At 35.7% G+C, this 13476-nt stretch overlaps 1 protein-coding gene across 1 annotated transcript; it reads right to left on the bottom strand.

Annotated features, from left to right (window-relative positions):
• Nucleotides 1–1601: 1601 nt before the first annotated feature.
• LOC131146022 (NAC domain-containing protein 91-like) lies at nt 1602–8820 on the bottom strand. Its single transcript, XM_058095275.1, has 6 exons — nt 8399–8820; nt 7671–7948; nt 4117–4440; nt 2922–3278; nt 2275–2706; nt 1602–2188 (listed from the first exon to the last, which is right to left on the bottom strand). The coding sequence occupies exons 1-6, from the start codon at nt 8562–8564 to the stop codon at nt 2009–2011; spliced, it is 1737 nt and encodes a 578-aa protein (XP_057951258.1). The 5' UTR covers nt 8565–8820; the 3' UTR covers nt 1602–2008.
• Between the last annotated feature and the right edge of the window lie 4656 nt (nt 8821–13476).

Raw genomic sequence — 13476 nt, 5'->3', positions numbered from 1 at the left:
ATTTTTGCCTTTTCTAATGTCTGTTTTAATGAAATTATTTTTTAATTTACAAATTATATACGAATATAACAATTTTAAAAATTGTTCCTCATCTATCTTTTTTATGAACTTTAAAAAAAAAAAAATTTATAGTTTATTATTTGTTTTAAGATGATAACACTTTTATGAGAAAATATAAGCTTACCTCTTTTAAATCATATTATTCACTACAAATATCTCCTTCAACCTTTTAAAATAACACTTGAAGCATTTGCATTATAAAAGAGAGTAATGGAATTAATGGCTATTAACTAGAATAATAAAAATATTTTGATACCCTTTCCTATTTTGTTAATTCTACTATGTTAACATAATGTTAGATTTTTACTTTAATTTCAATCTATTTTATCGTACGGACACTCTTTAGCGGTAATAATCAAATAATTATGAGAGATACACACATCTAAAACTCAAGTCTAATTAAGAGGCAGGATATAAATTAAACAACTTAAAAAGACGTACGTGACATAGAGACTTTTCATTTGTAAACTTTAGTTATATTTTATATATTTTTATATAAATTTATGTTTTTGTTAATTGTGTTGATGGAAAATTATTGGTTGGTATTTATTGGACATTTTATTTTTTATTTTTTTTGGTTTGTCAATAATATTAACATTTTTAATTGGATTTTCGATGAATCTATATTTTCAAAAAAAAATATTAATTCAAAGTTATGTGATAAGAACGATGAATATATTGTTATGTGTACATATAATTAATAATTATAGCAAGATTTAAAGGGTTAATATTAACAATACTATTAGCATTATATTGTTTGGTTGGTTTATATTTGTATTTTTGAAGGTAGGTAATTTCATGTCCCCATAGCATACTTGTGTGGGAGGAGAGAAACAGAAGACAAAAAACGGAAAAAAAAAAAAAAAAATTTTGTCTAACAAATTATTAATAATTCATGTATCATTTACATTATAATAATCTTTCAAATGTAACTTTTTTTTATTAACAGAACAATACTTTTGTAATAAAAAAAATAATAATTTAGGTGATGGAAGTGTTAAGCATTTTTTGTAATGGATGGTATAATCTATCAAATTTAACTTTTTTTTTTTTTTTTTTTTGGTTAACAAAACACAATTCACAATTATAAAAAATAGTTTAAGTGATGCAAGTGTCAATTTATAATAGAAGATATAATTTAGAGGGCTTATATTATGTTGCTCTATTCAAAAAGAAATTTTAGTGAACCAAACATAACTTAATAGCCCTATTTAAAAATAAAATATCTTCTCAAAAAATAAATTAAGATGAAAAAATAATAAAAATATTAGTATAATAACTATAGAATAATTATGCATTTAAAAATTACATTATTTCATCCAACATGACAGTTATGAGCAATCTCATTGTATAATAAAATTCATTCTCATTTGTTTGCAATGACAGCATATTTTTCATTAATAATTAAATTCTTATTTTATAATCATCCTATTTTTAGGGATTAACATTTGTATTTTATTTAGCAAACTCGCCTTAGGAGATGTTAGATAATAATTACCGATTCACTGTTTAGGCCAGAGCCCCCAACCATACAAAAGATGTTAATCAGTGAAAACTCTGTTAATATATATATACATATAAAATATTATTACATATCTAACACATCCTCATAGTTATATAAGCGCGATGCAGAGACACCTCTCTGTCTAGTTCACAGCTTTCATATGTCAAAGCAGTGCAAAAATATGATACCTCAACACTACGGCCCCAACGCGAAAGCTATATTTTAACAGAGTTTTCACCTAAACTATTTTTACCACTACATAGGTACACAGAATAACAGCACAATAATATATAACAAACATAAAAAATAAAAATAAAAATAAAAATAAAAATCCCTAATTCCCTATTACCAACATACACACGCACACAGACATCTTCCTCCCGCCCCCACAAAACCCAAAAGAAAGGGGTCAGTGATATAAACAAGAAGTGCTCCCTAGCTGCTTCAAAATTTCCACATGCCTAAAACAGCTATCAACAAAACTAAAACTACGATCATCCTAGATATGTAATGAGGCAACAAAGTTGTAAGGCGCGCAGGAGGCGGCTTCGGCTTCGGGAGCACAGATGGAACCTCCTCTTTGCTATTGTTGGCTGGGTCACTATTTTCTGTAGCTTTTCCTGCCTGCAAAGGGCAATTAATAAATCACAAAATCATTATAACTTACGCGGCGTACATATTACATTGGGTTTGCTCCACAAACTGCTCACCTCAGCTAAGGTCTGTTTTGATTCACAATCGTCTGATACGTGGCTCAGGTCCCCTGACAGGGACCCAAAATCAAGTTGTTTTTGTAAATGTAATCTTCTTGGTGCAGTTCCATGAGCTAAAAAATTTTCGGGATATGGCTGATTCTGTAGTTGGCGACTCCTTATCCTGATCCCAGTTTCAAAATGAGTTCCCCTTTGAACGGTATTTGAATGACTGCTTGATTCTTCAACACCAGACAAACAACAGGATTGTTCCACAGCAGACCCAGCAGGGGAATTGTGTAAAAAATAACTATTACTCTGCAGTTCATAGATCCTTTGTGCGGAAGCTCGAGTCCCACTAACGGCCCTTGGAGTTGCTTCCATTAGTACAGGAGCCTTTCTGCCAGGATTCAACTCAGCTAATCCATGAACTTCAAGGTCCAGCTCAAACTGAAATATAGAAGAGTAACACCAGGTTCAGTTTCTGCTGCTGAGAATTCTCAAAATTGACAGTGAATGATCCCAATCAACCAAAATAAAAATAAAAAATACGATAAAATAAGGGAATGTGACTATTTAGTGCAGTTGAGCTCCACGATAACAAAAAATACTGAACCTAGATCGCCATACAACAATTGCCAAGTATAATGGGATCTTCATTTTACCTGCGTTTGGACCACCTCGGGATCTGACTCGCTGCATGATCCACTCTCTTTTGAAATACAACAAATCATTGGGGTCTTGCTTCCAGCAGTCAAATTTTTATCACTGTCAAACTCTTCACAAGAGTTTTCATCTGCATTATTAAGGACAGAATCCAGGAAAGCATCCTCCTCATTCGTGCCATACTGAAACTGCACCCCATTATGGCAGTTGCTGAAGTCGCTGATCACAGGGTAATTCAAGTAAGAACAGGCAAGTTCTGCATGCATCTGAGAATGTAATGGAGAGAAAATTTTTTGATCTTCTGGCTCAAACGGGGCAAAAAACATGTTCAAGTCTTCTTCGAGCTGTGGATCCTCCTGAAATAAAAAGGTTCAATGAAAATGCTTACCATCCACCCCATACACACACATGCGAGGCCTGTTGACCTTGTGGAACACACTTTAGGGTTTTCAATTGTGGAAAACCATTTACATTTTTTGTTTCCAGTTCATATAATTACAAAAATGCCCCTTACTTTCCATTTTTCCAACACTTATCTAGGACAGCTTGAGAAATTTTTTTAAAAAAATATATATATTTTTCTAACTTTTTTTATACAGATGTCAGAAAACAAGCAAATAAGAAGGCATTTTTGTAATTCTTTAGCAAACTACAAATGGTTAAAAAAAAAATGTTTCCCAACTCTTATGAGGCCCTTGGGGCCTGATTAGTTGTGGAAAACAGTTTCCATTTTCCATTCCCAAAATTTTCAAATATCTACAAAAATGTCACCTTGTTTCCAAGATTTATATAGGAAATCTAGAAAACAATTAAAGGATGTTTTCCAACTTCTTTATAAAAATTTGAAAAACAGGAAAACTAGGTCACAGTTTGTAATTATTAGAAAAATTATAAACAGAAAATAAAACTGTTTCCCACAAGTGAACAAGCCTTTATATTTTCAATATTTATACAAATATTTACAGCAATACCACCTTGTTATCAAGTTTTCAAATATTTGTGTTGAAAACTAGGAAATAACTTTTTGAGGCTTTTAAATTTTTCTATAAATTCTGTAGAACTTTTGGAAGTTGCAAAGCAAGGTGATCTAGTCATTTAGTTATTTGGAAAACTTAAAATCGGAAATGAAATGAGTGTTCTACGAGTGAAACAGAAATAGAATATTTAAAACTGAAATGAGGTTAATTTTCTCACCACAGGGACTACTGCTTGCACCAAAAGATCTTCATAAGCACCACAGGTGCTGCCGTGACACTGAACTGGCATCCGAATGTCGGGTATCATTCTGTCAGAATTCTCAGGTACACAAACTTCAGCCTTTGTGGAGTCCTTCTCAAGAAAACTCTCCAAAACTGGAGTCACTTCGGCCAATGCCTGTTCTGACTGCTCCTCTTCAGGAAAAGAATTGGTTGTTGTAGTAGGAGACGAAACGGTAGGTTCAATTTCATTTTCATCACAGTTTGAAACTGCATTTCTCTCATTTTGCTTATTAAATAAACGGCAAAGAACAAATGCTCCCTGCACATGATTAACTAATAAATTACACGAATTTGAGATGGACATCATACCATCTTAGAAAAATAAATATTCATATAATATTTTTTATTAAATAAAAATAAAAAATAAGACAATTCAGAATCCTTAACAGGGGCTTCTTATCCACTGACAGCTAAAAATTTTCTTGTAAATCATCATATTTCTCAATTGCAACAAGCATAGAAGCATCATGCATGGATCTATTGTGAAACTAAACAGAATATGAGTAATTGATGATAAAAGTTCATTCTGACAATTATAGAAAAAAAAAAAAAAAACAGAAGGATCATACATTCAGTTATCGTAACTTGCCAACATTAATGACCGCCCCTAGCTGTTCAGAAACATCTAAAGAGGGGGGGGAAAGCACATGATTCTTTTGCATAGAAACTATGTTTGGATCACTTGCTAATGACGGAATGGAATGGAAAGGAAATGAATGACAAAGAATGGACAATGAATGAGTATATGTTGGAATGAGGTGAAATGAGCATGTGATGTTTGGAGAGATGGCATATGAAAGTTTCCTATTTTATCCTCATTAGTGTACTCCACATCATTATCTTATTTGGTCAGGTTGCATTTGTTTCTGTCCACTTATGACCTGAAAATAGAATGGAGTATTTGAAAGGAACAGTTCCCTTCCTTTCCATCGAAAAGGAAAAACGGAGATCGATATTGAGCTCTGATACCAAATGGTGCAGGATAGCATCAAGGATCACCAAGGAAAAAATTAGAAAAAATTGTAGAGAGAAGGGAAGGGAAAGAAGAAGAATAATAGGAAGAGAGGGGGAGGAAGGATATACACTTTGGGGTGAAACACACATCCATTCTTAATTCAAATTAAACAATAACTAACATGGCATTCACACACTATTTATGAGAAAGCCGATAACACAATAAATTACACATATACCCTTAAAACTACATAGAAATTACAAACAAAACCCTAAAAGAACACAAATATAACAAACAAGCCCCCAAATACACATAATCCTATTCTAATTGAACTAAACACAACAAACTATTAACTAAACCCAACAATTCCTTGACCGATTTCATAATTAGTCTCCAAAGAGGGGATTACCCATGATCCAGCTTCTTGTCCAACATTAGTTGAGTAGGCTTGTGCTTTGTGCCCAGGATTTAGTGATCAAGGGTGTGGTGCTCAGTACGAAGGAGGAGGTGTCTCATTCGCAATTTGCAAATGATAATACTTTTTTTTTTCCTTAGAGAATAGTGTTAAGAAATTTCATAAGGTTCTTACCTTGCTCAACATTTTTGAGAAGATTTCAGGGTTGAAGATAAAATTGTCCAAAAGTGGATTAGCAAGTATTAATCTAAGTAATAGGAAGCTAGAGTGCTTTAGATCTCTACCCATGTGTGCTATTTTGGCCTGGCCTATCTCATATCTTGGTCTCACTTTGGGCAGTAAGCCTTTGTCAATTGCCTTCTAAGACCCAAAGATAAAAAGGGTTGCGAAAATATTAGAGAGGTGAAAGACAACTTACCTCTGTCAGGGAAGTAGGATTACTCCCATTAGCACTTCTCTTTCTAATATTCCCATATATGTTTTTATTCCTTTTTTAAAATTGACAAGAAAGTGGATGGGAACTTCGACAAATGTTAATAAGAGATATATGGAGAAGTTAACGTGAGATTTCTAGTGATCTAATTATAGGGAGGACAAGAGGGATAACCTTGCTGGCTGGGGGATGGTTAGTAGACCTAAATTAGAGGGGAACTAGGTCTTAGTAATGTGGTTTTTAAAAAACATCTCCTTAACAAACGAATGGTTATTGGGGCTACTCCTAGAGTCTAACTTCTTACGGCAAAAATTAAGAGCAAGTACGGTATTCACAAGAATGGGCGGAATACCAAGGGGAGTGGCACTACCCATGGAAGCCCCAGGAAATTTGTTTCCCAAGCGGTTATTTTTTCCCCTCATTCATTTGAATGTGGGCATTGGTAATTGGTTTCGTTTTTAGGAGGATATTTGATGGGTGAGACTTCATTAGAATTTTTAGTGCCATGTCTATATAGAATGCCTTCCATCTATAATGCACCAATTTTATAATTTTATTCTTGTGAGGGGGCTTTGTGTCATGGGGCTTCTATTTCTTCACAAGTCTCAATGAGAGAGGCGGATGAGCTCACGTGCACTTTGAGTGTTCTCAACTCTTTTAGATCCTAATGGGAGGGGAGATGCTAGGCTTTGGATTGGGGAATCTTTAGGGTCCTTTCTTCAAAGTCTTTTTTGGTTCATCTAACAAAATCTCTAAATCCCAGTCATTCCATATGAATAAAGTTGCATAAGGCTAAAGTTCCTCCTAATATTCAAGCTTTCATTTGGACTTTGGTCCTAGGATTAATAAAAATGCCTTGCTTTAGGCTAGGAGGCCTAAGAAGGTTCTTAGGCAAGATGTATGTGTGATCTGTCACGAGAAGAACAAGATTAATCATCATTTATTTCCAAATTGTGTGGTGACCTATTCTTCTACTTTGGAGGCTGTTCATGAGGTTCTTAGCAGTGAAATTTTGGGTTTTGGAAAGAATAGAATAAGGAGAACTTTCTGAATTGCAGATTTTGCTACCAAGTGTAAACATTGACTTGAAAGGAATGCTAGAATTTTTAAAGACTAGAAGACTCCTCTGAACTTAATGCGGAGAAAGTTACATTTTTTTGCTTCCCTTTGGCCCCAGTCTTTCGGGGTTTTTAGGGTCTCACTGTCTAATATCCACAGGGACCAGAGCATCATTGATGCGACCTTTTTACTTTTCTATTTCTGTTTTCTTACATTTTCTGATTTTTTTTTTTTTCAGAAGATTGCCTCATCCTCCTTACTCCATAATCATTTCTGTGATAAATGATTTTTTCATTATCTAAAAATAATCATAGCTCCATATAATTTTGGTGATTAGGGTGTTTCACTAATCTAGCTCCATATCAAACACAATTTGTGTGTTTCAATGCACGGGCAAGCAGAGTGAAATCATAAACCTCCTTGTGGTACCTACTCCCACTGAAATCATAAACCTTACAAAGGAATCTGAGAGACATTAATATACAAGGATATCTAGAAGATCGATGATTTCAACTTTTGAAAGAGGAGTTAACCAAAAAAATTTGAAAGAAAGGTTACAAGGAGCAAGAGTAATTCATGAGCAACAAAATGAATAATTAAAAAAAGGGGAGGGCACAGGAGTTGAACCTGGCCAGGTTTGGTGCCATCCAGCTCCTTCAGGGTGGCACGGTACTCATGCATAACCCAGTGAGTCCTCTGGCCCCTAGGAGCCCGCCCTGTATAGAAGACCAAAGTCTTCTTCATGCCAATCAAATTGACTCCAGACTTTATTTTACGATCCTTGCCAGTGGCTTTCCAGTACCCTGCTGCCGTTGCTCTGTTTAGCCGGTGACCATTCGGGTACTTTCGATCTTGCGGGCAGAAGAAGAACCACTCTGGATCATTAGACTGTATCACTGATTTACCTGCAAGCAAAGAAACCCCTCAGTCGGTCCATTTGTGTCCTTCCACTCATTAATTTATTTTTCCTCAACCAAAACAAAATTACAGTGGAACATACCCGAAAAACAAAGCAATTGGTCAAATAAGAGAAATATAAAATGAAAATCCTTAGGTAACAATGGCAATCGATCGATGGCTAAGAGAAGCCCTATGGCAGCTGGTTCATCCAGCAGTTTATTTTCTCGGTCTCAAAAAGACACAAAATCCAATCCGACAAAAATAAACGGTAAAAGAACATATAATAAAGAAAAACAAAATAGCATATCAAATTTCTCCCTCCCCCACCCACCCACCCACCAAGAAGAAAGCAATTTTTTGCCGAACTAAAGAAAAATAAAAATGCAAATTATTCCATAACAGCAGCAGTAAGAGAACGCCCTAAAAAAGATTGGTGATTAGTTATGATGACATACCGGGCAAATCCCAGGGTTCACATTTACAGACATCGACCTCTTCAATGACTCTGACTTCCCTATGTTTACCATTGATCTTGAGGCGGAGATAGTAGTCGATGAGTTCTTCGTCGGTGGGGCGAAATCTGAAGCCCAACGGCAGAGACGTCAAAGACAAGACTCCCATCTCAGCTCTCTCTCTCTCTCTCTCTCAAATAAAATGACAAAGAAGGAGACTCTAAAACAATTTAAAATCTGTTTTAGAAAGGAACAGAGATGATCTCTTCTCAGCAGGATTTCGAGATGTGGCTCTAGGAAATTGCAGAGAAAGCGAAGTTAAGATGAAGAAGAAGAATGAGAAGGCAGTCACTGAGAAAATTAAAGTTGGGGAGCGAGAGAGAAAAGTCCCATCGTATATACCGCGTAATGCTTAGCCGCGGCCCTTGTTCACATTTTTACCCACGTTTGATGGAGACCTGTACCGCAAATAGTTCTACATGGAAGGGGTACATTTGGGATAAAAAACATTAGACATGGAGGGTATTGACAGTAGTGGAGACGGAGTATCTGGGCCAATGGGTCGTGGCCACGTAGGAAAGATGGCCTCACTGCTGCCCCAGTGGGACCAAATCCCAGCATGACGTGGTGTGGGAGCGCGTGGGTTGAAATGCGGAGTGATCGAATGATGGTCGTAAGTGGGCCCGCAGAGGAAAGAGGGAGGAAGCTTGCTAATGGGCCTACCCGTTTTTGAGCAAACGGGTAAATAAAAATTTTACCAGTGTACTAATGGACGGTGAGAAATGGACAAAACGACAACGGACCCACAGGCCGTAGGCCCAGATCATTTGGGCCTCATCCAGTTATACGCACTTCCGTGCTCCCCAAGCCAAAGCCGAGCCTCACAAAAGAGTCTCTGTGGTCAACTCCACTGCTAGTGGGTTTCAAATCGGATGAGGGTCAATTCTACACACTTAGGCAAACCTCGTGACCAAGTTAATCAATGAGCTATTGGTGTTTTTCTTTTTCTTTTTTCTTTTTGGTTTCATGGAAAGCTAATGCCCTTATAAGTACAAAGTTACAAATGCTATGCAAACATTATCCTATCTCTTTGTACCGATAACTTGTAACACTAAAAATTTTATATAACCAATATTCTTTGTTCGCAGTAAACTATTCTGGATGCTCTATTTGAGATTGAGGATCCTAGGTGATTTCTAATATCCAAGTGAAAGTATGCTTAAAATCATAATGAAAGAAATGAAGGAAAATTAAGCTTAAAAACCCTAATCACTATCCTTGGCCTTAGTATAAAGGGAATTTTGATTGTGATTGCTATTTTAATTCTAACAAGCTACTTATGCACATTTCAGAATTAGATCAATGCATAATTTGAATTGATGTTTCTTTAGCAAATCATTTGAGTTAAAGATGAATAAATCAATCTAGTAAAAACTTTCATTTAAACCATGATGTAAGTCAAAAGTTTAGGTAAAAGAAAGAAAGGATTAGAGTCTTTTCTTAATCAAATCATACTTCCATCATATTTCAACTTCCTTCTCAAATTCTCTAACCATTGGTCCATTGCATCATGCCCTAGTCAACCATAGGGCTTGGTAGTTTTCTTCTCTTTGTCCGGTGCCACCAATAGTTCCATCAATCTACTCATTTATTCTCTTAAAACATTCAAGTTTTGGTTGACCTCCTCTTGATTCTTCTATTCAAGCCTTGAATTATGCTTTCTAACTAATCCTCCATTATCCTTCATTGATGTCTGATACTGTATATATGTTGGAGGAGTGATATGTGAGGTTCTCTGATATCCAAGTCATTAATTCAAAAGTCATGCATGAATATGCAATAACGAAGTGCAAGGCTTATGTTAAGTGAATGCATGAATACAAAAATAAATAACTTTGTCAAACTCCTGCATAATTCAAAACATTTTTTCATTTCATTTATCTCAACTAAGAATACTTACACGATTCAAATACAACTAAAATAACCTCCTAACACATTAAATTCCCCTATATTTGAATCACAAAAACCCATTATATCATTTTGGTGGAAGATTGTATTAGAAACTATACTTAAGGCCTTAGATCCTCAAATGATGCTGAAATTCTCATCTAAATTATGCCCATTGGCTTGATCTTCTTCCCAAAATTCTTCTTCCCCAATAGATGGCATCCCGTAGCATTTTCAATATTTGCCATTTTGTCGATCATATTCCTGGTTCCAATCATGACATCTAGTTTCTAGACCATGAACCAATGATGTCTTCTCATTAAGTTGGCCTCTGTTCTAGCTAGCTCGGTCCTGTATATAACTTGAACTGCAAAAGATACTGCCTATCAGTTGATGTACTCTATGGCCTTTGGAAGAATCATCAACCCATATATGACAACGGCTACTAGTCTGAGCATAATTTCTTCATCTCCTTCCGTCTCTATAAAACCCCTAAAGTCATATGAGCTAATTGTTATACTTTATCCATTTTTTCTATATTCGAGGCACTTACATAGTTTGCCTTGATTCCATTGGCTTTAGCTAAATGCTTTCGAAGGGTGGCCGTGTTAATGATTCCATAAACTTTGAACTAGAACTAAGGTTTCACCTTAAGTCTGGTATATTCCTTAATAGTTGGTGACACGTCCATTTCATTAATAGTGAAACAACAATGGGGGGTTCCAAATTTGTAATAGTCCGTGATCAAATTCAAGTCAACTCAGACATTAAGCAACAACACTATGTGTAGTGACTCAAAGAATAATAGCATTTTAATAATAATAGGAGGGAGAGAAAATAGATACAGAAACAGAAGGAGGCCGTAGATTTCATCGACGAACACAGGGTCTCGTCGACGAGAAAATACCGAGAGAGGTTTCTGGCTGCTCTGAATTTCGTCGACGAACACAGGGCTTCGTCGACGAACCTGGCAGTATAAAAGGAGGGAAACCGGGATATTTTGTCATTTTCACCGCGCCTCTCTCTCTCTCTCTCTCTCTCTCTCTCTCTCTCTCTCTCTCTCTCTCTCTTTCTCTCTCTCTACGTCTCCCTCTCCTTTCTCTCTTCGATTCCGGCCCCACCAGTCGCCAGATCGACGATCCGAAACTACCACAACACTTCTGGCAGAGTTCTCTGCACATCTGCCGGAGTGGATAGTTGGGAAAACAGAGTTGGATTTCATCCCAAATTCAGGGTAAGGCCTTTTAGCTAGTTTTTGGCTTTCTGGCAGTTATAGGAAATGATATAGACGGAAAAATACCGATATTTTGTTCTGGCATATGTTGGTTTCAGGGTGTTTTATAGGAGGCCCTGCGGGTGTTAGGCTTGTATTCCCTAGAAGCTTTCCAGTAGTCAAATAAGGGAAATATGCTATGTTAGGCATTTCTTAAAATATGATACAATTTATTTAATTACAAAAATTATGTATTTAGTATGGTGTGGCTTGTGAATATGTATATAGTACAGGAATATGTTTTACGAATTTAGTTTCATGATTTTATGAATTTCAGTATTATGATTATGCGAATTTTAGTACCATGATTTTATGGATTTTAGTATCATGATTATACGGATCTCAGTACCATGATTACACGAATTTCAGTATTATGATCATGCAGCTTCAGTATTATGATTACTCAGTTCTCAGTATTACGTATGAATTAGAGTTACAGTTTATACAGCATCATGATTATTTCAGTACTTCAGAATCATGACAAATCATATATATATATATATATATATATATATATATATATATATATTATATGATATCAGACCCTATTGGACTTGCAGCTACAGAGCACGGTACCGTTGCTACAGATACTATGTTACTTATTTAGTGCAACCACCTATTCAGATAATACGTGGTAAGGTCGACCACCTAGGCCCTTGAAGAGGTTAGGCTCCCCATCCAGATGTGGGTTGAGGTGGGCAGGTCGACTAACGGAGTTCAGTGATTTATTCCTGGTTGGCCAGTTAGGGTAAATCCAGCCTACGGGCTGCATAACCCTGTCACGAGGGGGGCAAGTCATGACACACAGATAGCCACAGGGAACAGTTTTAGTTACTATTACATACGTACGGATTTACAGTAACAGGGACTATACTTATGTACACTAGAAGTATTTGAATTATATCTATAATACTGTCATGTTAAGCAATAGGGAAAAGGGGTGGTGTATTCTATTATTTGTACTATACTTTTGTACTCAGTTATTCATGTGTATATGAAAACAGATTTCATGATATATGTATAGTAGCTCATTTGCCACACACTAGCAATAGCATATTTTTCGTTACTGAGCGTTGGCTCATCTCAGTGTTGATATATTTTTTAGGTGATCCAGGTAGGCGAGCAGACCAGGCTCGCAAATAGAAGGGCTTCAGTAGTGCCCTGCCAGAGAGTGGGTATGTTTTTGGGAGTGTTTTTGTACATCCCAGTATAGTTGAGGGAATTTTTGGGAAAACATAAATATGTGTATATTTTGGGAAAAACATGGTAGCACTCTGGTATTGATATTATATGATATGGTCATGTTTATTCAGTTTATGTTTTTCGCTGCTTAGGTTTATGATTGGGTTTTTCCCTAGTATGGTATCAGAGCATGTAAAATATTATAGTATGGAAAGAAAAAAACCCATTTAATTAAGGTGGTCGTTACACTATGTCTTTATGACTAATGATTTTTGTAAAGATTAAATGCAGAATTACGTCAATACTCAAATTAATATTAGCCAAATTTTCAAGAATCAATTCCAATTTTTCAAATTGAACATGTTCTGAAATTTTGCAAATTGATTTTATCATACAATTCTCCTTACTTCTCAACCATTCTACAACATTTGCTTAATCAAACCCAACTTTAATTAAAATGACCAAAACTACATGCATACATGAAAATTTAAAGATACTTACCTCTTAGTCTTTTCCTCTCCAGCCACTATCTTTATTAGCAAAGCTCTCCCTTGTTCGAATTCCTCTTCTATGGTGATTTTGTGCTCTTTTGCTACTTCTTAGCAACTCCTAGCTATTCCTCTTTCTTTAGGGATTTTTTGGCTTCTCTTTCCTTTCCCATTTGGTAGAACCTTGTCTC

The sequence above is a fragment of the Malania oleifera genome, chromosome 13 (genome assembly GCF_029873635.1).
Source record: "Malania oleifera isolate guangnan ecotype guangnan chromosome 13, ASM2987363v1, whole genome shotgun sequence".
Lineage (NCBI taxonomy): Eukaryota > Viridiplantae > Streptophyta > Magnoliopsida > Santalales > Ximeniaceae > Malania > Malania oleifera.
This window is presented reverse-complemented; position numbering and strand designations above follow the sequence as displayed.